At 39.2% G+C, this 27,710-nt stretch overlaps 1 protein-coding gene across 2 annotated transcripts in view; it reads right to left on the reverse strand.

The window, feature by feature from the left end:
- Positions 1 to 8,252: 8,252 nt before the first annotated feature.
- tnmd (tenomodulin) overlaps positions 8,253 to 27,710 on the reverse strand; it is an 81,234-nt gene continuing 61,776 nt past the window's right edge. For both annotated transcript variants that reach the window (XM_016661563.1, XM_007573640.2), the window contains 3 exons: positions 18,407 to 18,566; positions 15,691 to 15,785; positions 8,253 to 8,741 (listed from right to left, as the gene is read on the reverse strand). In XM_016661563.1, coding sequence (XP_016517049.1) covers positions 8,532 to 8,741; positions 15,691 to 15,785; positions 18,407 to 18,566 — 465 coding nt within the window. In that variant the 3' untranslated portion in view covers positions 8,253 to 8,531. The remainder of the gene's footprint in view (positions 8,742 to 15,690; positions 15,786 to 18,406; positions 18,567 to 27,710) is intronic.

The following is a 27,710-nucleotide window of genomic DNA, read 5'->3' on the forward strand; positions in this document are numbered from 1 at the left end:
TGCCCGCAGCTGAAGACAGCCGCGTCTGTCAGCACAGCTTGCATAGTGAAATGAGAGGGAGTGTGTGTGTGTGTGTGCGCTAAGTCTCTGTTTGGTGAAAGAAAAGGTTACACGGATACTTTTGCAGCATGTTAATGTGTTTATGTGTGTGAAAGTGTCCATGGCTGTTTTGGCTTTCCCGTCTCAGGTTCTGACCTGCCTGGGTCTATTGTGGCTGATTTCCCTTTAAGAGGTTTAGTCTAAGAATAGACAAATAAAACAAATAGAACACACACATTTGAAACATGATTTTTTTTTTTCCCTCAAAATGTCTTTATGTTGAACTCGATTAAATGCTTACAGAAGGCTCAGAGCCAATTTCCATGAACCATAACATTGCGAAAACTGAAATTACAAAAATAAATTCACTTAATGGAAACGATCCAATTTCGAAAAAAAATCACGTCAGTATGAGTCACGTGACCAACTGGCGAAAACAACGAAGAAGAGGACAAGAAGTAGCGGAAGGATGTTTGTTTGTTTTCGGACAATGTGCTGCTTACTCCATCACAGCTCTCACAGCATCACACCGTTTATAAAAAATAATTCAAACGTGTTGAATCCACAGCTCCTAAATGTGGTTCTAATCCCGGTACCTCTGATTTATTTGAACGTCACCCGGTCGCATTCATGGAACCTGAACGTCATTGATACTCGACAAACGTCACTATTATGCGTCCTGATACGCGCAAACGGGGAGAAAAACAACTATAGCGGATTTTGCTGAGGATTCAGTTGTTAATGTGCTGGCTGTGGTTGGATAACAACTTTAAAATCATAAGCTGTGCTCCACCATTAGCATCCATGTTTACTTCCGCAAACAGTGAGCGCTTCTTTTTCCTTTTCTTCTTCTTTTTTATGGCTGTTGGCAAAACACATTACTGCGCCCTCTATTGCGCATGCGGGACACTTATATTTGTTCACACTGGAGATCCCATATATTTGGAAATGTGAACTACCGGGTCAAAAAAATTCAGATTTCACAAAAAAGTCGGAGTTGAGCATTAAAGCCTGCAGTGAACGCAGCCATATTGTCATGAGATGGTGACAATTTTAACAAATATGTAAAAAGAAAAAAAAAATACTGCAGATTTACTCATTTGATTTATATGATTTCAATTTGTGCAATCTTATTGTTAATGGAAACTTGACACATTTCAGCAACAAAATGCTTTACATCGTAAAAACACAAAGCATACAAAGCAATAGTACTCTCACAGTCAACAACTGAAGCATTATATTTGGTTTCTAGTGTAACCTGCTCACCATTAGATATGATCATAGAGAGTTTTGAGTTTAGTCAGTTTCAATAAAACCCTCTTTAGTCCAGCAAACATCTTCCTAAGTATTTCCACAGACGAGGCATTGATTTGGCTCATTGTCTCAATTCCCCCCTTTTGTTCTGGAGGATTACTGCAACAATGAAAGGCAACCAGCAGCCGCTGTGTCTGTGAGTCAGAGACCCTGAAGATGGAGCAGGAGAGCCGGGTCCTGGAAGAGGAGGACTATTTCTGTGTCGCCTGCAGCCACTGACACAGCGCGAGTGTTTACTGCTGTGCCATGCTGCCTCTCACAGTGGGAGCGGCTGAAGGATGACGACTGACATTATTGTGCCTCCAGCCTGAAGCAGGAACGGCACACGGAGAGCTTATTTAACCATCAGGTCACCAGACTGACTGCAGAGAAAGGCTCTCTGAGTTAACTTGGTTTAGGTTATTCAGAGGAATTTAGGCTTGTCTCACAGAAACGAGGAAAAATTTAATTTAAAGGTAGTAAAAATAGGAAGACAGAGCAGTAAAAATAGAGAAATACATCCTTCTTTTTTTTATATATCTTAGAGCAGTTTAACTTCCCGTCCACAAGATGGCAGTAGTGATACACGTGTCGGATCGGAGAGAGCCGTTCCTTCAGGTCACTAATCTAAATACAGATACTCCTCATACATTCGGGTTTTCACTAGCAACTCGCACATCCAAACAAACGAGGGATTATTTGAAATGAAAATAAGCAGCTGGAAGTGAAGTCTTTCCTGCATTTCTGATAAATAACAAAAAGCGTTAGTTCAGTGGAAAGCTTCAGTGAAAGTGTCCAATCCTCTGGCCAGGTACAGAGAAGAGGGAGGGGAGGGATCCTTTGAACTGTGATAACCTGGTAAATGCTTGGTATTTGTGTTTATCCTGCTGAGCAGTCACTCTTTTCCCCTCCCTCATCAAAACAGCGATAAACAAGTGCTGCAGGGGGTGTTCCTATACGAAATGCATGAGGAAAACAGAGCAGGACTTTATTAGAAATGACACGTTCTTTAATTTTCATCTGTGAGGGAGGAGTTCGCTGTCACAGAGCGCGCCTCAAGTCTGATGCTGACAGTGTTCAGGCACTTTGTACGGCGCCAGAATGCAAACCAACTTCCATTTTGAGATATAAAAAAGCTTCAGTGAAAACAAGATGTTTGAATTTCAGACAGATTTTTTTTTTCAGAAATGAGTTTAAAGTGTTTGTTCTTGTTATGTGGAAAAGCTTGTTGCATGTCAGTTCAGCCACCTCAGATTTTGTATCTTGTTGACTTTTTTTATTTATTTATAGTGGATGATGCTTAATGAGCCATTGGAGAATTATTTATCAAGTTGCAGCAGCTTTTACAGAAACTGGGTCAGATTCCAAATTTCTTCCTGAATTATTGAGCAACTCTAAGGGTAAAAACTGCTAGACGCAAATGTTTCTCCATCAGCTTTTACCTTGGAGGGATCTCTTCTGAAAAATTAGTAGAAAACAAAAACGTGTGAATCAGGGCAGTTAAAAGTTGGTTGAACTGAGGCAGTGTAATTTAGATGTGTGTGAATTTCACAAAAAAATCATCCAAATGGAGTGAATGTACCAAAAATCACAGTTCTGAGGCACACAGATGTGTGCAACGGCGCATTATGGCAATTGTAGATTAAAAAGGAGAATATTTCTCTTCAAAACTCAGAAATTCTAAGATTGATTCTAGAAAATGTCAAAGCAAGAACATTTCTGAGCTCCAAAATCAAAAATTAGCTTGAAAAAAAACTCAGCAATCAAAAAATTAGACTTTTGAAACTCAGAAATGTTGCAAAATTTCTGAGATTAAGCTAAAAATTTCAAAATTTCAAAATTGACTTTTCTCCTAACTTGGAAATTTCTGAGTTACAAAAGTAAAAGATTTTCAACTTTTCAAACTCTGGAATGTCCAAATCTCTTCCAGAAAATTTCTGAGATCTCAAAATGTCTTGAGCTTTTCTATCAATTTTTTGACTTTTCAAACTCGGACAGCTCCAAGGTTTTTTTCTAGAAAATGTCTGAAATTAATCTCAAAATTTCAGAATTATTTTCTAGAAAATATTTGCTTTTCAAACTTTGACATTTCCAAGCTTCTGAGATGAATCTAAAAGTTCTGAGTTTTTTAATCACATTTTAGACTTTTGGAGCTCAGAAATGTTGTTTCTGAGATTAAGCTGAAAATGTCTGATTTTTTTTCGGCCTTTCAAACTCAGGATTTTCCCGTTTTTATGTAGAAAACTTCTGAGATCTAAAATGTTTTTTGACTTAAATTTACTCCTCATCTGTTTTCCTACGGCGGCCCTGACGCGCCGTCCCAGTCCACGGTAAAGGATCTTTCTCCTTCCGCTCCATCAGCAGCTGAATCTTTTTAATCGTCTGTAAAGTTTGGCCTTGGTGGTCGGCTGCGGGTTCTGGACCAGCCTCTCCGGTTGGGGGAACCGTCCCAATCGGACCCGCTCTCATCTTCACAGAAAGAGTTTGAAAAACCGTCACTGCCTGATCGACAACCAACAGAAACCTATAAAAATAACATTTAGTTGCACTTTTCCCCGTCAATGTGAGTAAATAAAGTATCTTTGATGTGATAAACGGGGAAAAGAGTGAGGAACGTATTCTCTTAACTCTGATTTTATCAACTTTTCAGAAACGCCTCGGGGGCTTTGCAGTTCACTTGTCAGCGTTTTGAAATATGTTTGCAATTACTGAATTTGTTAACCCACAGCAGCATTTTTTTTACTTGACACGTTGCTCTGGGCTATTGACATTATTGATTTAAAAATAACAATCTGGTTACCATCTGAACTATGAGCATACTCACAAATCATTTGCATACATTTACATGATGTTTGCGATAACTTTCTCCTCCACCAAAAGCAACGTCACTGCCAATTATTTCTGATTTCATTGACATTATTATCATATCAAACCCACGTGAGTCAACAGGCATATTTACATCGTAGGCGAGAGGGATGCTTTTATATCCTCGTAAAAAGATGAATTATTAGTCATCAGATGCACAGAAGTTGTAAAAAAAAGAAACAAAGAAGTGCATATATATCTGTTTTATCTCACCAAGCTAATGAGGAAAGGGATTAATGGAGAGGAGAGACGGATTTGACTCTTCTATGGATCCAAACCCAGACTATCAATTCTCACACAAACACCCCTGGGTATCAAGAGTCTTTCAAGGAAATTATAACATTTCACACAATACAACCAGTGAGATTATTCATACAATGAAATTTTAATTGGAAAACAGCACAGAGAAGACTTCAAACAGCAAATCGTCACAACTCGACTTTTCATTTCCACTGTTCCCCTCTTGTAGCTTTGATTCTCCCGGGCGTTCGCGCACCTTGTTATTGTGATGACAGAACATCAATTACAAATGCATATCTCTCCTGCTTATCTGTTATTTACAGATGAGGGTTTTTCAAGCTCAGCACGGCGACATGCATTGTTACAGATTAGAACCGTCTCAGCAAAGCAGGAAACACGAGCACTATTTTAGGCATTTTATGTTGTTTTTTTTTGCAGACTGCAGCAGTGGAAACAAAGGAGGACAGATCAGTAAGTACAACACAAAGACAGCAGAGACTCCTGCGACTTTAATTACACAAGCAAAGTTTAGCTTGGCGCCAAAAACAAAACAAAAAAAAGTCACTTTGCAACATAAAGTCGTCATTGTTTGGTTTCTTTTGCCATTTTAAACATCTTGCAACTTTTCCCCTGATATCGGTTTTAGAAATAAGTGTAATTTTTACACCAAAAATGCCTTTCAATGTTTTTTCTTCACCATTTTTTGTTGTTGCGTGTCTTGTTTTTGGAGCATGCTTCTCTTCCTGTTGATTCTTTCACACTTTCTTGTTTTGCCCTTGGAGGGCTGTCGTTGGTTTTGCAAAAAACTTTTATCTGCAGGTTATGTAAGCGGGGAAAGAGACAGAGATATAAGCCGAAAACTTTACTGGGAATACCTCTGCAATCTCATGCAACCTTATAAAACATCACTGTCATGAGTTCGGCTTCTAAATGTTTTAGTAGAAACTCTGAGAGCGGTGATCATTTCTTCTTTTTTATTCAGAAAGAAACGTTAAGATGTACCAGACTGGAGAAATTCAATATATGAAAATGAATGCATGTTATTGGATAAAAAATACAGGAATTCTTTTCAGATATGCAATAAATCAAAATCAAAACTGTTTAAGCTTTACAGTTTTATTTCTGGATTTCGCTGCTGATCTTTGATAATTTTTTTGAAAATGAAAATACGTGAACGACGTGCCTCTGAAGTAAAGCAGCGTTGAGTTCAGTGTTCGGATGAAGAGTGGCCTTTCACAGCTTCTGAATGGAGCAGAAAACCATAACTCTGATTTTAGACACGCTTTAAAAGAAGTTCATCTTCATTGTTTTTAGTGTAGATTCACTAAAAACTGTCTACAGTTTTTACATCAGCAGCAGTTCCCTTACCAGTGGTTGAGATATTATTGCAATGTAAATGCAATAATAATAAACAGTAAATGTTCCTTTTCATAGGATTCACAGCTAAATTAGTGGAACGTAACATTTTCACTTCTGGAAAACACTTGTTAAGTTTGTAATTTTGTCATTGTGCGTCACCAGCCTAAACCCTCACTGCAGAGAGATTTCCTGTCAGGATTTTAGTTGTGCAACAAAAGACGATGAATCGCTTTTGGGAATTATCTGAGCGAACTAAAAGTCAGCAGATTGTTGCATCCAGTGAATGTTGTTACTTTGTTTATTTGTTAAAAATAGCAGAAACATAGCATAACATTGGTGCAGTAAGAGGACATTGCTTAGATGAGAAAACTGTGAGAAAAATAACAGTCTCTTGTGAAAATGTAGATAATTAATACAAATATATAAATAAAATTATGTTCCACAGATAGCTATGAAACTTTTAAGTTTGTTTTAAATTGCTAAAATTAGCTCTTAAATAGGGGTAAAATAATTTTTAAATAGCAATACAGACATTACTGATATAGAAAACAGTGGCAAAACCAAACATTTGCTTCTTGTGAAATAAAGTCAGCTAATGCTAATGTAGCATTGTATGAAAAGATTCAGCTGGTGTTTTAAGCTGCTGACATTTGCGGTTAGCAGTATACAGCTATGGGCTACTGGGCTTACAGCTGGGCTACAACTATGTTAGCATAGTAACAGCATAGTGGACAAAGATAAAACAGCAACAAAACAAAAAACTATAACTAGAAACAGTTTTTAGTTAAAGTGTAATCAGCTAATGCAAATATAGCATTGATAACATCAGCTAAAACTCAGGCATCCACCCAGCTAGCCAGGTAGTTCGCTAGCTAGCTACTTCACTAGCTTATTCGCTAGCTAGCTACTTCACTAGCTTATTCGTTAGGTAGCTACTTCACTAGCTTATTTGCTAGCTAGTTACTTCACCAGCTTATTCGCGAGTGAAGAAGCTAGCTAGGTAGAAACTAACTATTTACCTAGCTAGCTGTTCTAGCTGGCTAGGTAAATGGATGAGTGACTAAGTAAGCTAGGACGCTAGCTAGCTAGGTCTGTTTGGAAATTTTCTGTCAGTAAAACAAAATTTACAATTATTTTATGCAAAAACAGTTTGTTTCTTTTGCATTAGCTTTGAGGACTTATTAGAAATAAAAAGATGATGTTTTTATGTGCAGCATTGTAAAATCTGAAATTTCCTCCTCCTCATATTAGAAAGTGAGAAGCTGAGAACCAAAACAGATTCATCACAAAATTTGTAAAATTTGCTTTATATATTATTGATTTGCATAAATTCTTAGTTTTTTTTTTTTTAAATTAAAATTTCCCCCAAAATGTTGCTTGATAAATGTTCTACCATTTTAGACATGCAGAATAAATAATAACCACTTTGACCTTTAGGAGTCATTTATTTGTCAGTAAAAACAACAACAGAGAACATGGTGGCATAAAAAACACTTTTTTTCAAAAGGAAGATTTTCAATTGAATTCTGGAACAAAGTTGGAGTCAATTTTAAAAATATAAAGAGTGTCCAAGCGAAGCAAACAAACCCGACCAACATGGTTACCATAGTTTTTAATCAAGTTTTTAAAAAAGCACCTGAATTACAAAAACATTAAACAGATTTAACTTTCAATGACTAAAATGAATAAATTGTGAACAACTGTAATTCTGAGTGTGTGTAGTTTATATTATGAATCTGCATCCTTACAACTTTAGCTAACAATAACAAATAAGAAGATAAAAACTCAGGAAATACATCGACTGGCACAAAATCAGCAGCCGCAGAATCACTTACAGTAATAAAGCATCAAGATTTATTTAGTTTTCACGGCAACACAACACCTGTTCACTAAATGTAAGGAAACTGTTAGTGAGTACGGCTCAAAAAATCCAAGCTACTCATTTACATGATACAACCTGAAAGTGTCTGATTATGACATGCTGTGGTGGATATAAGAGTTTGGTTAAATCTTTATTATAGCAACAATCAGAAAAGTTTGCATGTGTATTTAAAGGTGCAGTATCACGTAAAATCAACCTTTTTTTAAGCCTCACATCATGTTATAATGTCATTCCTTCATCAAAAACAGATTAATCTCCATGGCAACCATTCAGTTGTACAAAACGCCTGGTTGGACCTAGCCCCGACTTCGAGACGCAGCTCCTACTCAGAGCTGCAGTTTCCAAGCTTCTGCCGCACAGAGCAGCTCCTTCAGACTAGCCAGCAGCAATTAGCAAACATCTGGTGAAACTGCACATCTGCTGAGGTCGTTAAAGGAGTTACTCCTCAGTTCAATGCTGGTAAAAACGTTGTTAAATGGTTCTTAAAGAGACAGAGGCCCAACTTCAAGGTGTTAAATCAGGAAGTAACATTTCTTTTAAGTGATATTTGAATACAACATTTTTATAATGACCTACAGTAACATTTTTACTGCATTATGCTGTTTTATGCCTGGAAAACACATAATACTGCCCCTTTAAAGCACTGTACATGTGCAAACAGATTTAATAGAACATAAAGTAAAAGTGAAAGCTTTAAAAAAGAAGAAGGACCTACATTGATTTCATTCGCTAGTATACAACATGAGGCAGTTAATGATGCCTTTGAGAATATAATCAATGAATACGAAATGCTCTTTTTCCACAAATGAGGTCTGGAATATTTCTCAGATCCAGAAACAGTTAACATTCAGCTTCAGATCCTCCCCAGCATGCGAGCGACCCACCAGTCACACGGCATCACGACCTGGCAGATGACCCGGCCTCCTTGGTAGTAGTACGGCCACGGGTTGAAGCCGCCCAGGGGCTCGAAGTAGCGGCGGCAGAAGCGGTAGCCGCGGCGGCAGTACTGGCAGCAGTAGCCGCGCTCGTCCAGACGGTTATCCAGCTCGATACCGACCTCCCTCTGCAGAGGACACAGCAGGGCCGCCATCACACACATATGACAAACGCCAGTCCTCCAGAGGCAAGGGCAGGAGGAAGAGGAGGAGGAGGAGGAGTGACTGATGGGAATTGATGAGGTGGCTTTTGGTTCTGGGTCAGGAAAATGTACGCAAAAGCCAAACAAGAGTCAAAAGATCGGAGCTAATGTGTGTGAAAATGCAGAGTTGTGTCGCGTCTGACGGCCGAGACGAAGAGATCAGGAGAGCCCAGGTTTGAGAGAAGCTTCAGTACGACAATGCCTTTGACCTTTTCTATTATAACTGAGGCAAAGCGACTGGCAGCGGCACAGCGAAGCCACCCTTCATAACCTCCCAACCAGCGCTGTTTCCTGTCAAAGGGACTCTTAGTTGCTAGTTACTAACATAATTGCACTATTTATTTCATCTTTGACCTCTTAACTCCCTCGGATGGAGCGCAAACGGCTCTAAAATGGCCGCCCCTCCTCCAGCAGAGCATTCAAATTAGAGATCCTCACTTCTTGCTGCCCTCCCCGTGACCTTGACTTTAAGTGCATGGCACATTCCTAAAGCAATTAGCAGAGTAATGATCGCCTAAGAAGGATTCTTTCATTTGCTCTTGCTGGCTGCCTCTGAATTTATAGAGGGGCCAAATGAAACCCAAACGAAAGGTAAATTGGGTAGAATTAATGGCCCTTGGATTTTTCCATTGTGCTGCTTGGTTCATGCCCCCATTGACTCTTTGGGCTGAGTGCCATGCCTCCGATCAGGATCCTCCGGATGGGGGTTCGGAGAAGTGCCACTTAACTGGCAACATGCGGGTCGAGGTAGCAAAATGCCCTCGGTATTCATTTGACCACATTTCAATCTCTTTTAGTAAATGAATCCTCAGAGACAATCCGGAACTGGTTAATCTCCTCGGATCCGGAGATTTGGCCTCAACCCGGACACACGCAATGACTCAGCTACACGCAACCATGCAGAACAAAACACATCCAGAAATGTGTGGGAAACGCTTAACCCTGAGGGAAACGGACCCGTCCACCTCAGAAATAAAGGGATTTCTCCACTCCACTCTGCAAGTCACACAGCAGTAAATCCCTCTTTGTTTTTGTTTATGTCTCCGCTTGCTACAGCGCCTTGCAATTGTTTTTATTTCCCAGTTTTTGTCACATTACAACCCTGAAGGTCAATACTTTTTATTGGGGTTTTAAGTGGTAGATCAGCACAAAGTGGGGCATAATTGTGAAGTGGTGGAGTGAAAACACTCCAGCAGCGATCGAAACATTAGAAACAGCTTCGTTAGCAGACCAGTGTGTCCTGGTTTCTGGTTTTCATGAGGCGTTTTGCTAAAACCAAACAGTTTGTGTTGAAATAAAAAAGTTTAACATGAAAAAAACATTCAAATGGCTCAATCAAATCAGCTTGAAAGCTGAAACATGTGGTATGTTATGAACCAGATAAAAATGCTCCGCTCCCGGTCAAAAACAACCAGTCAGAGCCAGGAGGCGGGTCTTAGCGCTGTCAATCAATCTGGTGTACGCTGCTCAATGTGCGAATGGTGGAAAAACAATCCATCGTTACAGGAAAACTGTTTAACTAGCATTAGCATTCATAGCAGGCTATGTTGTACCAGTTGAAGCTTAAGAGCAAGTGAGAGTGATTGACAGCGCTAAGACCCGCCTCCTGGCTCTGATTGGTTGTTTCTGACTGAGTGGATCAGAGAAACTGATCATTTTAGGTGGTCTCTCAATGTTTTCCAGAGCTGTATAATACCGGTAAATATCGATTATCGGCCATAGCAGTAGTATTAAAACATCAACATATATTCATGTCGTTGCTTCCCAAAAACTCATAATACGGGAAAAAATACAAGTTTTCCAAATTATGTTTTATATTGAGGGAAAGATGTTTTGTTCCACTGGCAGATTACTTCAGCTTTAACTAGTACTTTTTGTCCAATGTTAAAGAATTAAGCTGCTATTCCTTGCTGAAAGTTACTTTAAGTTAATTTTGTCTTATGTCTGATGTATTTGCACCAGAAACTAAACCAAAAGTACTTTAAGATTTTGTGTTTTTACAGCGTAAAAACATTTCCTTCACTCCGTTTTGATGGTCTGCCACATAAAATCCCACTAATACGTATTGATGCTTTAAAAAGTGGAGACGCTGTGAGCAGTTCTGTGAATCTCTGCAGCTCCTGCTAAAAGCCGGAGCAGTGAGGAAGTCTGTCATGCGTCTGATTGGAGCGCTGATAAGGCGAGCCGCGCTGCACACACTCGCCAGACATATTTAAAACACACAGAAACAGATAAACATCGAGCATAGCTGCGTTTGATTTATGACTATGACAGGCTCAGGTAGGCTTTTAATGATTTATTGTTCCAGTCGGGTTTCAGGTCATCAGCTTCCAGGCAACAATCTGTTATGGAAACAACACGAAGGCTGTCAATGGACCGACGATAATCTTATCTGCTGCTCGCAGCCCGAACTGGGATGTAACCAAGTCTGGCGCTCCGGCTCAGAAGAAATGAAGGAAATATTTTATTCAAATGACGTTTATCAACACAAACAGCCAATGGGCAGCATTGTAGCTTAAAGAGAATTAATCAGAGCTATCCTTTAAAACGCAGCCTCCATATTAATCGCCTTCGCTCTGAGTTGCCGTCTCTCGTGGGAAGCTGAGGTGATAAGAATAGTTCACCTTGGGAAATCTGAGACAGTCACTCACAAACAAGCCGCATTAATGAAGAGTAAAAGCCATTACCCCCTCGCTGCCTCTGATTTCATCACACCCGTCCTCACACACACACACACACGCACACGCGCCTCCATGCATAATATGAGACACTGGATGTGAATGAGTCGGCAGTGTAGAAAACTGTGTCAGTCATTCAATAAGATGTAACGAATCAAAGCATGACTCCTCTAATCTCCACACTTGTTGGTATTACACACCCTGATCGCCGCTCTTCATGAAGCACATCCCTGGTTGTGTTATTAAATCTCATCACATTCATTCTGTGATCAAAACGGCAGCGATAACGCTTCGTTCCCTGCCCTGCGTTCCCTGCCCTGCGTTGCTCCTTCCCTCCTTCAGGCAGGAGGGAAGGAGCAACATTTGAAACGTGTTGCTGTGAGACCTGGCCTCAGATTTCCATCTCTGTGTGTTACAGTGAGGAGGGATGACAGTGAAAACCGATGTACTGTAATTCAATAGCGCAGTCATGTTTTTCTGTACACTGGGAGTGATAAGGAGCTTTAGGTTCAGAGAAGATTTCTTTGCTGTCTTTACATTCCTGCAGCTTTTTACCTCTGGTATGCATTGCACTGAAACCTTACGGAAGCACTTATGACTCCATATTTTGATACATTTTCCACAAAAACATCAGTTTGTTAGGTTTTTATTTGATAGACACAAAGTAGAGCATGAATGTGAAGTGGAAAGATCCACAGTTTTCAAACATTTTTTATAAATAAAAATCAGGTGCAACTCATTAGTAATTAATATTATTTGCTAATATTTGTTTTTTACTCCATAAATCAGCCACTGCAGACGTGTGACCAGCCAGGTAACACCAAAACATCACTGCATACCTTTGGAAGCCTGCAATGCTACAAATACACAGCAACTGTCTTTACATATTAAAGGTGACCTATTATGCTTCCTTTAACAGAGTAGGATGTGGGACTTACAAAAAATTATGTTCACTACATTTTTTGCACAAAATCATTCTCAGATAATGAGATTTTATTCTGCTCAGTCCTGCATATCTTCTCCCAGAATGAGCTGTTTCAGGGCTCTGTCACTTTAAATCCAAATGAGCTGCTGTTGGCCACGCCCTCCATTAAAACGTTTACACTCACTCGTAAAAATAGCTGCAAGTAGATGTGCATTCAAATGTACGTCTTTGAAAAGCAGAAGTGGAGCCTGCTGCACAACCAACCAGAAAGCAGCAAGTGGTTTCTGAGTGGTAAGTTATCAATAAAACACATGCCTTTTCTAGCACCCACTGTAAAGCACATGTAGCAGTAAAACCAGCTGACCAAACATGCTGGAGCTCCACTTGGGTTGCTAGGCAACAGCGCATTGACTTAACATTCTGGAGGTTTTTGAAACGGCTCATTTTTGTCTTAAAAAGATTAATTTACTGCCAAAAAACAGGTGTGTGTTTTTTTTAAGTGCTTTGGCTGTTTTTAGAAGCAGGAGAAACCAAAATGGAAGTAGAAAAATGTGAAAAAAGTCAATTTTTCATAATAGGGCTCCTTTAAAACATCCGGTTACTTCATATCAAAAGCTCTATTTTGCTATTTGGGTCAAGCACAGCGGTGCCATCTCTCCACAGGCCTGTCAGGGGAGGCAGTTATTTAGTCTGAGATGTTCAGGGCCAGCTTGGAGGCAACCTGCGCTCCAACAGGGCAGCCGTGGCAAAGTTCAGCAGCATATATCTGTCAGGCTCAGCCACAAGGACTCAGCCGATTATCCCGCTTTGTGAGCGCGCGCTGCGGGCCGGAGTGGCACCGGATCCCAGGTCTGTGAAATGCAGATGAGCTGAGCGAATGTTTTTTATGTGTCAGAAGAAAGGAACCAGTGTGTGTGTGTGTGTGTGTGTGTGTGTGTGTGCACATCTACATGAGCGCAGGAGGAAGAATAATAACAAATAAAAATAAATGCGGCTCACACATGTGGCATCCCACCGACATGAGCTAAAGCTCAGACTCCCAATTACAGACTGCTGCCTGCCCTCCGCTCGGCCACAAAGGCCTTTGTTATCAGCAGACCCACAAACAGCGACTGGAATGGATTGCAATGGTGCGCGTTGCTCGGCTGATAGCGGCAGAACATTTCAAAAGGAGCGCAGAGTTTTTCATCCCCTGGTCTGTTTTAATTGCACGGACAGTCGGGGAGAAGACAGAAGCCGAGGTGTTTCTGGGACGGGTCTGATAAATGTCAACACTGCGGGACGACGTCTCGCTTCTACGTTTCTCATCGCTGTGAGGAGGAGAGCGAGTCTGACTCATTATCCTTGAAGTTACCTGAAGTGGCAACTGAAGCGCTGAGCACAAAGCTGTATAGCCTGTGTGTCACCTGCATCTTAAATCAGGGTGCTTGAAGTCCTTGAAAATACTTGAATTTCAATAAGGTGTTTTCAAGGTCTGCTAAGTCCTTGATTTCGGTATGGACTCCTTGCAGCGTGACGACATGCACGTAAGATCCCGCCCCCATCTTCCTGCTGGAGGGCTAAAAGCTAAAAGCTGCTAGCTAACGATGACTAGCATTGCTTTTAGCTGTTAAGCTATCAATATAATGTGCTAAATCTTAAATGTACACCTGATATATAAAAGAAAAAAGTGATGCAGTGCTTTGCTACTAATTGTCAACAATACAACATCTAGATAACAAGGTCAGGAAAAAGCTTTAATTAAAAAAATTGTGAGGGAGAGGCAAGGGGTTCGGTTATGCTAGCTTGACTTTGATAAACGTAACCTGGAGATGTGCTGCAGAATCTGGTGAGTTTTGGTTCAGTTAAAAAATTTAAAAAATCCAGGAATTTAAATTAGCTAGTAAACCACCGCTGTGTTAGCTTAGCTAATAACAACAGTAGCTAATCTACCACAGCGATCACTTATCAATAAACTCAAAATAAACATCAAGCCTAAAAATATAAAACTGTAACGGACTGAATGTTCTGATCTGTTTGTGGGAAATGTTTGAGTGTTGAATCCTGACACAAAGTGTCGTCGTCAGTTGCTATGGCAACGGGTCTGGTGTAGCATAGCCGACAGAGAGCAAGAAAAAAGTGGTTTTGAGTTGTTTTCTCTACCTTATTCTCCCCTTCGCTGTGGCGCACTGCACTAAATTAATACTACCTACATTTCCAGGTTTCATTTAATTTCCTGAGTGGCAGCGCAGACATGGATAGTTTGTAAAAGAGTAGAATCGTCTTTATTCATTGTTTCTGTTGTTGTTTTAAATGTCTTCCAGTGTTAAATGTTCAATAGAATTTAAAGTTTATTGATCTTTGAGAAAACGTGTTCGTGCATTATGGTGCCATTTCCTGAAAATGATCCCAAAACAACAATATTATCGTTCATCACAATAACGTCTAGGGCAATTTATCGTCCAGCAAAATTTGCCTAATTTGATTAAAATCTTAAATATAATGTACAGCTGAAACCAGACATTTTCATACACCGAATAAGACGTGTTTTTCTCTCTCTGAGGTTAAATCAGAGTGTGAGCGAGATCTTTCAAACATAAAGTTTTGTTTTATTTTAGTTTACAAGACTATTACTAAAGTTAATAAATTATATTGTGAACTGAAACTGTTTTTTGTTTTGTTTGTTTTTATCCCCAAAGTTTCTGGAGTTTCAAAACTTACCTTGAAAATGCTTGAAAAGTGCTTGAATTTCCTTGAGGGAAAAGAGTGTGAACTGCAGTTTGTAATTTACGGCGCAGCGTGATTTTCCCTCAGAGGTGGCGATAATTAATCACGCTGCATTGAGAGGTCTGGATGCAAAACCCCAACACTTGGCCTCTGCATGCGTTTTATGTGCTTTTATAATTAAAGCGTTATTAATAAGTGCAACTTATCTGTGCAGCAGCGAGTGACCTTGGGATTGCTGCTTTGTGCAGAGATGTCCGCTGACTGAGGAGGGGGAGCCAAAGCTCCAACGGGCTGCAAGGCACAAGTTGCTGCCTTTGAAAGGCTGGATATTCCTCTCAATTAATGGAGAGACATTAAGGGAGTCTTCAATGAACTAGCCTTGCTTAAACAGATATATAGAGCAATTGCTGTGCCCTCTGGTGCACAAAGTCAGTTTTAACATCAATTAGTGAGCAATTTATATGCAGAAAGAGTGGAGGCAGAGCGGCCTGATTGAAGCAGCTCACTGTATCTCGTGGTGTGGTCTCTGGCAGAGAGGAAGAGGAAGAGCTGGGCCTCCACTTACGTAATCGTTCACTGGAGCGTGGTCCAGGACGTCCCGGGCGAAACGCTGACCTGTGACCTCTGCGTCGGGCGTGTCCACATCCTGAGCCTCGCCGTCTGCAGGAGGGAAGGAGACAAGCACCATGAGTTTCTGCTGTTTGAAAAGGAAACGAGGAAGATTAAAATTTCACCCTGTTCTCCCTGTGGCTTTTTGTAATTAACAAGTGAAATGTGCTCAGATTCAACCTAGACTCTTTTTTTTCCTTGTTCGGTTAAACAATGCTGTTCTTGTTGTACTAACATGAATTTTAATTTGTGAAACATCACGTTTTACAGCATGTTGGAAGGAATCCCAGTCTCACCATAACCAGACAGAAACACGCTGGAGCTGGCCGGGCGCGCTGGTTTTACACTGCAAAAACACAAAATCTTACCAAGCATTTTAGTTTATCGGCCAAATACCTGACAAAACTAACTTATATACAGGAGCTTGTGTTAAAGTTAATAATTCCTTAATATCGATGAAAAATACGAGTTGCATTGGCAGTTGTTTGTTTTTTCAACTGAATTAGGACTATTTTGCACTGCTGAATCCAAAAATAAAATAATCTTTTAAAATCAGGTCGGGGTTTTATTCTAATTTGATTAAGAGAAATCAGATCTTCTGACTGAATTGATTACATTTTTGTGACATTATCAGTTCTCATCCAAAAACGGTTTTAGGAGAAAAAAATTGTTTTCTAACAGAGTGTATCAGTTAAATATTACCAACCTGGATTTATGTGAATAATAAACACTGATAAGGGTAAATTAAACATTACGTCTTCATCTCTCATTGATCCAGATTGTCAGGAAACCGATCCAGATATGGGAACAAGTCGTGCATTTTGGTGCTCATGTTGCTCCGTAGTTCAGAAATCTGACCTGACTGAGTAAAACCAACGTGATTTTTGGATTCAGCTCATCAAAATGACCCTGAAACAGTTGAAAACCCCCAGAAACATTTAGGCTGTTGACCGGTGTAATTTAACTTACAGCATGGAAAAATGTTTTGTTACAAGTGAAATAATCTACCAGTGAACTAGAACTTTTTCATCAACATTAAGGAATTATTAACTCAAAATAATCTCCTCTATGATGCCGAAAATTTACTTGCAAGCGTCTTTGTACAAGTGTACAAAGACGCTTGCAGTGGAAACTGGACCAAAAGTACTTGATAAGATTGAGCATTTCTGCAGTGCAGTTTAAATAAAAATAAAACAATCTGTGCATTTTGTTACATTAAAACAGAAAACTTTATTACTTCATTAGGATAGAGCAGAATTGTGAAACTAGATGGTTTTAAAGATTTAAAAGTGTGTTTGTATTCAGATGCTTTTTCTCTAAATAAAAAAAAAATCAAGTGCATTTTGATGAGTATTTTTTTAATACTCATCAGTATGGATGAGTATTAAAAAAAACAAAATTTTTCCCAATTCTATTGATATTAAAGCCAGAATTGTCTTTCTTCCAATGGCTTAAATGCTTTTCCACTGCTGCTTGATAAAAGCATAAATGCATCTCTTTTGAAAGCCACACTGCCAAACATGGTGGTGGCAGCATCATGCTGTGGTAAAGATGTTCAGTCTGCAACATAACATCGTAATAAATAAAATACACTGAAGTCTGAGGTTTTAATGCTCCAAATTTAAATAAGCTAAAGTGAAAACGTTTTAAAGAGACTGCCGTGTCTCAGGCTGAAAACAATGAAAATAAAATTTTCTTTGTAAAATATTTAATCTGTTTTCAAGAGTCAGATAAATATTCACATCAGCTCTGAAGTTAATGCACCAAACCTGTTGGTAAACACGCTGCTTCACACTCCCTGCAGCCCTAAATTAGAAAGACTCAAAGACAAATGTCTCATCATCAGGTGAATATTCATGTCTTTTAAATCATTATTTATTTTCTGAGTGTTTATCAAAACAGAAATCTGCACAGCGGTTAAAGTCTCTGTTTTGTGGAGCTGCTGGTGAAGCCGCGTCTATCTGCTGCTTCATGCTGACTGCAGAATCTAAATGTTTTTAGATATTAAATCAACTGCAGGAGCTGAAACTCTGCCAGTTCATCTCTGCAAAGATCTAGATTAATGTTTTCACATTGTTTTTTTTTAATGAGGTAAACCTGTAATCCAGCCCGTCACTGGCTGAGCAAACAAACTTTCACTAAACGCCAAAAAACCTAAATGTTAACTTATGATTCCAGCTTTTAGTTTTATGTCAATATCCCAAATCTATGTTTTGAATTTCACAGGTTGATCTCGTATTAAATGTTATGTTCCTAATGGTATGTTGAGTGTGCAACTATTTTTGTAATAAATGTTTTATTTTTAAGATGTGGACCCCAGGAAACACAGCCATTGTTACGGTAAATAAATAAACACATAATCTTATTTTTTACGTTTTCCAGTGTTCAACAGGAAGCAGTGTGTTTGAGGTGTTGCTTTAAAATTCCTGCACAGAAGCGCCTCCATTTGACTCAAATTTCAAGTCCAGTGGTGTTTTTCCTCTGATTTCTCCCTCCACCACAGTCCTTCAGTCTCTACACTCTCCTGACACACAAAGAGCAGCTTGAACAAGCTGCTCATGCAGTTGGTAAATCATGCCTCCTCCACGGACCTCCGCATGGCCTGTGGGGAAGCCCTGCAGCTACAGTCTTAATAGTCTGCGTTTAGAGGCAGATATGCCCCCTGCTCTCACCAGTCATGGGGGAGGGATGGATCCAGTGGATGGGCATCTGCTGGCAAATCTCCCAGATCTTGGAGTCGAGCAGGAAGTCCGGGTTAACGACGGGCTCCTCGGCAGGAACCCACACTCGGGAGTCCTCCACCTGCACTTCCACGGCCTCAGCCTCGTCGACCTGCCGGACGACAGCGCACACAACACTCGCGGCTGCACGTTTGTTACACAAACACATTAAAAAGCATGTCGGCTCCTGCTAAAAACACCTCGCTGTCCTGCATTTGCACTCTTCTCCCTGGAGCTGTTCCAGCCTTGTAGCTCCATCTATCACCTCTGTGTCTTCAGAGAGGAGAGCAACCTCCTGACTCCTGACACCCGCTGCCCTGCCTCGGCTCTCACCCGCCTCTCGAGCCCCTGGCATGCTCCTTTCTAATATACATCATTGAAATTCACAGACGCCCATGATTTGACTTTTAAATGACTTTAGAAGTGGTCTTCATTACTCCGAGAGTGGTTGCAATGTCGCGAAATGTGACAGACACAATAAAGTCTTGCATTCTCCCTCCACCCTCCGTACTTTACTTGGCACCCAACACCATCAGACGGCTTAATTTGTTGATACTGTAGTTCATGAGCTGTAAAGTAAACTATTATTGCTTAATGATAGGGACTGCATGTCAGTGTTGTCTAATAGAGACATATGACGGGGATTTGGTAATGCTCTCCCCTAACAGTGCAGATATTTATTTTCTTCATGTATATGTAAATACACACGCAAACAAACCCTTCTCTTCCCTTTCCCTTGCTAATTAGCCGCCCAGAACAGAGAAACAGTTCACTTGACAAATGTTTTTACAAGGTGATTTTCTTCCAGTCTGCAGCTTAATTGCACATTAGTTAAGCTTGATGATGTAGAATCCTGGGGCAATAGCAGGAGTGGGAATCATTTATAGCGGGTCCTGCCCCCCTCCCTCATCTCAGCCCCTGTCACTCTCACTTGAGTTACAATTTCACCCCATTTGCTGCTTTTTGTGTATCAGTAGTGGCAACTGCCCCCAGAAAGCTCAGTTTAAAGGAGGCGCATTTCACAAGATTCACATTTTGCCTGTTTTTGTACTTCCATTTGGGTTTCTACTGCTTCTAAAAACAGAACAAGCACTTAAAAAAACTATGTTTTTTAGTGTCTGGAAAAAGACCAGTTTCTAAAACCTTCTGAATGTAACATCACAAATCAGCAGGCACTGCCCAGCCCGTTACCTAGCAACCCCAGGGAATTCCAGCCCGTTACCTAGCAACCCCAGAGAATTCCAGCCCGTTACCTAGCAACCCAAGCTGAGTTCTAGTTCTGAGTTCAAGTGTTTCGCTTGTGACTTGTCAAAGCACGATTCGTACCACCAGCTAATTTGAGCATTTGCTAGTAGAAATACTTTAAGAGAAGGTATTTTTTTAAATTTCTTTTTACATTTTGTATGTTATTGTAATTATAAAAAATAGCGCATGATTTCAAGAGAATAAAAAGAAATAAAGATAAAAATGGTTAAAACACATTTTGCTGGACCGCTACTGAAAAAAAAAAGAAAAAAAATCATGTATTTGTATGTGCCGGTGAACAACAATCAAATGTAATAAATTAGTGTTTCACATCAACACGTTGAATAGCCGACAGTCAGCCAACACTTTTAGTTAATGTCATAAAAAATGCGATTTTTATAAAAATAAAGGGTACTTTTGACGATGATGAGTCCATCAGAAGGCATATTGACAGTAGCTTACAGTCCCATGGGTCCAATACACAATTATAATTTATGGATTAAATAAAGGCAATTATTATTCTTGAAACATTGCTTTGGCCTCTCACAATGAGTATTTTAATTAACATAAATAAATATGCTACACTTTATTGAGGTACATTTTAAACATAACCCAGAAGTATTTCTTCAGTGCGTACCTAAACGAGCCAACGGTACGCTTCGTCGTTCAGTGACATGACTTAGCTTGTGAACAAGTTGGGGGACGTATTATTTGGATTTAAAGAGACAAGAGGCCCTAAAGGAGCTCATTCTTAAAGGAGCTCAGAATAGGCAGAACTGATTTAAGAATGATTTTGAGCAGGTTTTGTATAGGCCATTGACCCATCCTAACCTGTTCAGGGAAGCATAATAAATCACCTTTAAGCCAATTCTGCTATGTCAGAGGTCATGTTGGGTGCAGGGTTTATTCACCCTTTTCTTACACACTTTCCTTCACTTTTAATCACCAACAGTAATGATAACTGGGAGGACCGGCATGTGCCGCAGGGTGATGGTGGTACAACAGCAGAGGTGGTGCTCCGGCGCTGTGCTGCAGAAATTAAAATCAAACACAAACAGCACTCTTTAATTGGACCTCTTAACCACTGGAGCCAAGTGAGTCTTCACTGGGAAGTAAATGGAGGTCAGGACACGGGGCTCACAACAAGACTTTGACTTCACAGTTGAGAAACGACTCCAATAACTTGGAGGAGGGAGAGAGAGAGAGAGAGAGAGAGAGAGAGAGAGAGAGAGAGAGAGAGCAAGCACCCGGGGGGAAGTGGTAAAGGTCAGTATTTTAGCATGGGGCATGGATTTCTAAATGCCAGTTGACAAGCACAAAGACAACATGATTACACACTGCCAGTTTGTACACACTTCTGAAAGGCTTTTCCATTTTCTATTGACAAATGACATATTATTAAGACACAAGCAACTTTTTATCATGTATTGGACCTTGGAAATGATGGTAATTTGTTTTGCAGCAGCCTGCTCCTGGAGCATGTATGACTTTCGCCTACAGTGCACAACTTAATTATATACCAGTTGTGCTGTAGTTAACAAATTTACCCTCTCCTGCCACCGTGTCCCAAGGGGGGAAAAGCCTGTCGACATGACACATTGTTTAAGCGCCGCTGTTTGCCAGAGATCAACAAAGATTTTCTCACCATACCCAAGAGCTTTCACATGCCAAACGCAGCACAGCGGAGGTTTTTTATCTGGTTAACCGGTGAGTGAATTTCCCAGACAAATTCGACCAGGAAAGTGATACATGTGAAACATCTGATTGCTCTTTTTCATTGTCTGATCCACACACTGTAAAACATTTGAGCCCCATTTAGTTGTGTCTACTGTCTTCTACTGTGTAAGACAAATACATTTAGCCAGTTGAGTTTGCGAAAGATAAACTTGTGTAAGTTGTGCTAACATTTTACAATGTTTGTCAAGAGTTGAATAAACTTGAGTTTTTAACTTAACACCTTAAAAAAACTGAAAGAAGACAAAGACAGGAGTGGGAACTATTTCCCAGAATGCTTAGCGGCATGTGAGATTGAAGTGCGTTAAGTTGATCTGACTCTTGTGTTTTATTAGGGCAAATGTTTATTGTAATATCCTGTTCACAATAAATGTTTCTGAGCTGAACTCATAGTTTTGTTTAATAAAATTCATTGTCAGATCAGAAAATTTGTTCATGTAGTTAGAAAAAAGGATTTAAATTATTCTAAATTATTATTTTAACTTCATATTGTGAGTGAAACTAATAGAGAAATCTGAGGGCAGTTTTTTCTGCTGGAAACCATTTTGCAACGGTGTTGTTTCCATTAAATAAGGAATAAAATAAAAATCACACCTAAATAAAGCTGGTGATGCAATAAGGCATCAAATATCAGCAGCGATGGATGTATACTGTTAGATAAAATATATTCATAATTCAGCCATGGTGCTAGCGCTCAGACTCTGCTGTCTCTGTTAAGCAAATTTATTTTCAGAATTTCAATTTGTGAGATTTTATGGTCAATGAAGACACAGCTAATGTTACACAAGCATAAAAATTGGATTCAGAATATAAAACAAGGTTTTTAAAGACTGTTTTATTAACAAGACACTGGATTTTAATACCAACCAAAAAGTTTTAAGGTGATTGAATATGAATGTTGGTTAAAATAAATTAAAATTACATTTACACCTTTTCATGGACTTCAACAAAACAGCAGTTCAAAGTGCCTTATACCTTAAAAACATAAAACAGTAGCCAATTAGAAAGCAGCAATAAACATTATATTTTGTCAAATACCATCAGCAAAATCATTACGCAAATTTATTTATTAAACTTCCAGTTATTATGAATTAAAGGCAACTTTGACTTTTCATATTTTATAAAGTGTAGTCGCTTGGTTGCAACTTCAAATTCATTTGGTGAAGTAAGTATCTCTGTGATTAGTGTTAGTGGTAACCTCTCTGCCCATTTTATTTGGACTCCAAAGTGGGAAAACTAAAAACAAAAAACCAGCCAGGGTCAGAGAAAAGTCTGGAGAAAAATTATTTTGCGTCTCAGTTGAAGCCCACCTTAAGCCTGCCTCTCTTTTTCTAACCACTTCACTTTTTTAGCCTGTTTCTGAGCTGCAGCTTCAGAAACAGATTGCAGTGGTTTTAAACGTACCGTGTTCAGTGTGAGACAAATTACGCTGGTTTTTGAAAATCAGGCATTTTATCTACTGGTTGTAATCTAGAGAAAAAAGCCATAAGTTTGAGACTCTTTTTTCTAACTGTGTGCAGCAAACCTCGTTTAAATGAGCCTGGTGCAGAGAGAAGCCATATTCTTGGCAGCAAAGCATAAGGTACCAGTCTGTGTTTAAGAGGGTTGTAGCTCACATTGACAAAATCTTTTGTCTGTTATTGTTTTCCGAGACAAAAGCTACAGGATCTTTGAGTGCAGAGATCCCCAAACGGCAGATCATGATCTCAATCTGGAGCCAAGTGATTAGTAATAACAGCTAATCTCCACAGATTTACTATACTTCATAACAATTCAGTGGGAGCCGGTGGGTTTTGTGTTTCTGGAGTCAGACGGTGGAGAAGAAGAGACCTGGAGAACCAGTGTGGGTTACAGAAGAAACGCTGCCTGGCTGCCTCCAAGCAGAAGACCCCAGAGGTGACAGGAATGTTTTTTTAGGCTGGGCAGACGCACAGCTGCTCTTTTCTCCTTTAGAGAGTTAAAAACCTTTGCTTGATATTTTCATAGTTTGCAAAGAGGATAAAATTTTGTATTGGGTAGTGTTAATATAAAGTTAAACAAATTACTTGAGGAATAATTACACCCTGCACCTGCAGACAGAAAAAGTAGGCTTTAATGCTTTCTATGGTGAAAGCATTAAAGCTTTCACCATAAAGCTTAAATGCTTTATGGTAAAGTATTTACCATAGAAATACTAGTAAATACTTTGTTGATGACTATTATAAATGGGATGTATGTAACTTTAAGAAAAACAACCAAACACTTATTTTTACATATGTGTTAAAACTGTCGCTATGCTGTGACAGATAATCTGTGAAGAAAATCTCCTCTACCTTCTTCCCAGTGCAACTAGACACAACCAATCAGAGCCAGGAGGAGGGGCTTAGTGCTGTCAATCATAGTCTTGTCTGGCGCTGCTCATTCTCCCTCTCCATCTTCCTCTTGGTCCTCTTAGCATAGGCTGTTGTGAATGCTAGGCTAGTTAGCATGGCATAATGGCAGCTAAACGATTTTCCTGTAACGGTAAATTGTTTCATCCTCATTAGCACATTTAACAGCAAGTACATGAGATTGATTGACAGCAGTAAGACCCGCCTTCAGGCTCTGATTGGTTGTTTTTGGTTGTTTTCGCTACGTTTCTTTAAACTGCCATAGCAGCTCAGAGAGGAGCTGGAGGAGATCGATCTCTTTACAGATTATCTATAACAAACTGTGACAACATGGTGACAATTTTAACAAATATGTAAAAAAAAAATATATATATAATTACAACAACCTCAGCTGACCAAAGTACTTCACAACAATCACAACATCACAGGCTGATAAACGGTAAAACTAAAAACAAATAAATAAAATAAAATTAAGTTTGCTAAAAATAATAAAAAAGACTTTTCTAAAATTGGTAGAAAATCAAAAAAAAAAAAAACAACTTAATTACAGCTGCAGCAATTTCTCAAAAACTCTAATCAATTAAGTACTAATATCCTCCTTGCCCCTTTAAAAAATGTTAAGGCGAATGAGATAATTTTCAGTCATTCTTTTCTCAAAATTGTAAATACAGTACAAACTCTTTTAAGTTGGTGTGACTTGACCAATAAAATGTTGACACTAATGGTATTTCTACTCTGAACACACTTCTCAAAACAAAATTATAACACAATCACTGCAAATAAATCTCATGTTTTTAAAGAGTGTCAACCAAATGAAGATTAAAACCAAATCTAGATTAAATTTTGCTGTTCAGTTTTACGTTTTCTGTGATTTTGCAGCAGAAATGTCAGATTTTCCCCAGCCGTTTCAGTCCATTCACCGACTTCATGTAGAATATTCTGAGACCATTCACAAAGCACACCGCAGGACTGCGATGTATTTACATCCTCTGCAGTGTTTTTGTTTCTTTGCACAACGTTTTCTCTATTTGCAGCTGTGGGAGGTTTGGGGTCGCTGGGTGAGCGCTGGCCATCCATATTAAGAAGCTGCTTAATGGACCAAGCAACATCTACTGACAATGTTAAAGACTGTGAGGGAGGGAGCTGCTGATTTCTGACTCACACTGGGGGGAACTGGGATGAAGCTCAGGGATTACTCCCTCAGACATTTCATTGAGAAGGAAAATTGAAAAGCGAAGAAAAAAACCTGGCGAACAATTCGTATTTGTCACCTGGTTCCCCCTCCACATGGGCTGTATTTCCTTATCAGCGACTTGCAGTTTTTCCTACAGTTTTCTCTTTTGTTTTTCCCATCAGCTCCTAAGCCTGCTGCTGTTCCTCTGAGCCCCCTTTTTTCTTGAAAGCCTGTGGTGGGGTTAAGCTGAGAACCATTACTGCTTAGGTTTAACCCCTGTGTGCTTCAGCACTTGAGGAGGAACTTGTCGTGTTGATCCTTAACAGGGTCACATGTGGGTGGATGCTCATGGAGGACAGATTAGAGGGGGGCGCTGTGAGTGTGAGGACAGATTTGGGTCACCGTTTATTACCTAAACATGTCCTACCCCCAGTATTGACTTGGTTTCAGTGGTGTAACAGCATATTGCAGCCTTTAAATCAAATTTTCTGGTGTTTTGAAGGAATTGATTTCTGATTTTGATACAGTAAATGTGAACAATGTGAAGTGAGAGGTAATGGTAAAAACATATAAAGTTCTCATAAATATGTGCATGATTTTAACAGAGCAGAATGCTAAGGTTAGCATCTTAATTCCACATTTCAGAAGACCTGCACCCGTTATATCAATTAAGTGACTTTAGCTTTAGCAACAGCAGCTGCGTTTACATTGACCATATAAGTTCACAATTTCACATTTCGAAAATAAATTAGCTTAATAGAAATACGGTAATTTTGAAATAAAAATCTTGTTTTTTCTAATTTTATCAGAACAAGAATCCAGAGAAACCCCGACTGGTTTATAAATTACAGACGACTTATTCTTATTAAAAATGGAGAACCAATATGTAATTTTATACTTTTACGTTTTTTTCCTTCTTTTGGTTTGCTGTTTTGTTGTATTTCCTTCCAATTCATGTAAAGCACGTTCTTGAAATGGTTTTAAAAACTTAATGTTGTCATTGGTAGGGATGGAAATCTCAGTCGTTCAATTACTTGTAATCATTTAGCTGCGAGTTTAACGATTCAGCTTGTCGGTTCCCGTAACATGTGACATATTTGCGTGATGACGTACTGAACACGCTCCTTATTTTGCTTTCGAAAATATCCAAGATGGCGTCGCGGCAGTAGCGCTCCAAAATACGTTTATATTTAAGAAAAAAAGACGAAACTGGGGCCACTTCCAACAAGTTCGGAACGCTAATCATAATAAAAGGAGTAAACAGTTGAACAAATGTAGCGGTTGACCCGTTGCTTAGCAACGGCGGTGACTCAAGGGGGCGGAGCTTTGAGCGCAACATCTCCTGCCGTTAATCTCCTCCACATCCTGGTTATTGTATTAATGCTAGCCATATCCTTCCTATCTATTCATAGTCTCCATCTCACATTTACATTTATAGTCATTTTCAGTAAATTAACATATTTTCCGACGAGTTTAATACATTAAAAGCACAAAAGCTGTTGATATAATGAACATTTCATGATAAAATGTTCATTTGACAGAGGGATTCTTATTGTTTAAGCAAGTTTTAATTTAGTTTGAATCGAGCGCAACAACATGGTGCATATTTTGAATTTAAGAGTTTATTTCCTAACTCAATAAGAATCAATAAGGAGTCGAATCGATGAGTCAGATCAATAACAGAATCGGTATTGATGACTTCTTATCAATTGGCATAAACCATGAAGAGGAAGACAGGAAGTAGTTGGAATGAATTTTGAATGTTTTATCGCATGAACAAACTTACTCACGTATGAATTTAATTGTTTTTTATTTAACCAAAATTGCGAAATTGTGTTTTTTCGACAAAGTTTTGTCCACCTCAACAACCCCATGCGTCACTGCATTTCTGTGTTTGACTTTCAGTCAAAACCCACAAAAACAATCCCCAAACAGGTGTGCATGTTAGCACAGAGTGGTGTCAAGTAGTTTCTCAAAGACACCGCAGCACATCTGGTAGACTAACAAGCTTTTTGCAGACGGGGCGCGATAAACACTGGAAACACCATGTGGCTGGAAAGCGACACAAATGTCTCTAGTGGAATCGGTGGAGGAGGTTCAGGACTGCAATTAGATGCTTCAGAAACCAAAAACAACCTGGAGATGTGACACTGCTTTCATTTAAGCTCCATTTGATACAAATCTCTTTTGTGCATCAGGTTTTTATCATTCTGACGTTACATTCCTCAAAATGTAACGGGTGTTGATCTCAATTCTGCAAAAACGTGGAATATTTAAATAAGAAGAAGGTAGTTTGGATAACATTTTATTTGAATGGATGTGCATAAACGTGACATAACACCCATCATAAACATGAAGAAGTCTTTGTAAATGTTTATAAATGTTGTCATGAAGTGTCATTTGGTAAATAATGACACTTTTAAAGCAAAGTTAACTTTTTTATTGCAAGTTTTAATGTAACTTTGGTTCAAAAGTGTCATTATTCATAGAAAAATACAAAGTTGACTCTTTTAATGCACTTTTAATTAAACTTTTAATGCAACATTGCTTTAGAAATGTGATTATTTACCAATGACACTTCATGAACGAAGACTCCTTCATGTTCATGACGGTTGTTATGTTCGTCTTTAGCACACCCCTTCAAATAAAGTGTTACCGTTGTTTATGGTTAGATTGTTCCTGACATATAATAGATACATTTGTAATAAAAAAAGTCAGATTCGTAAGAGTTAAG

Source organism: Poecilia formosa, unplaced genomic scaffold (assembly GCF_000485575.1).
Source record: "Poecilia formosa unplaced genomic scaffold, Poecilia_formosa-5.1.2 Scaffold336, whole genome shotgun sequence".
NCBI lineage: Eukaryota > Metazoa > Chordata > Actinopteri > Cyprinodontiformes > Poeciliidae > Poecilia > Poecilia formosa.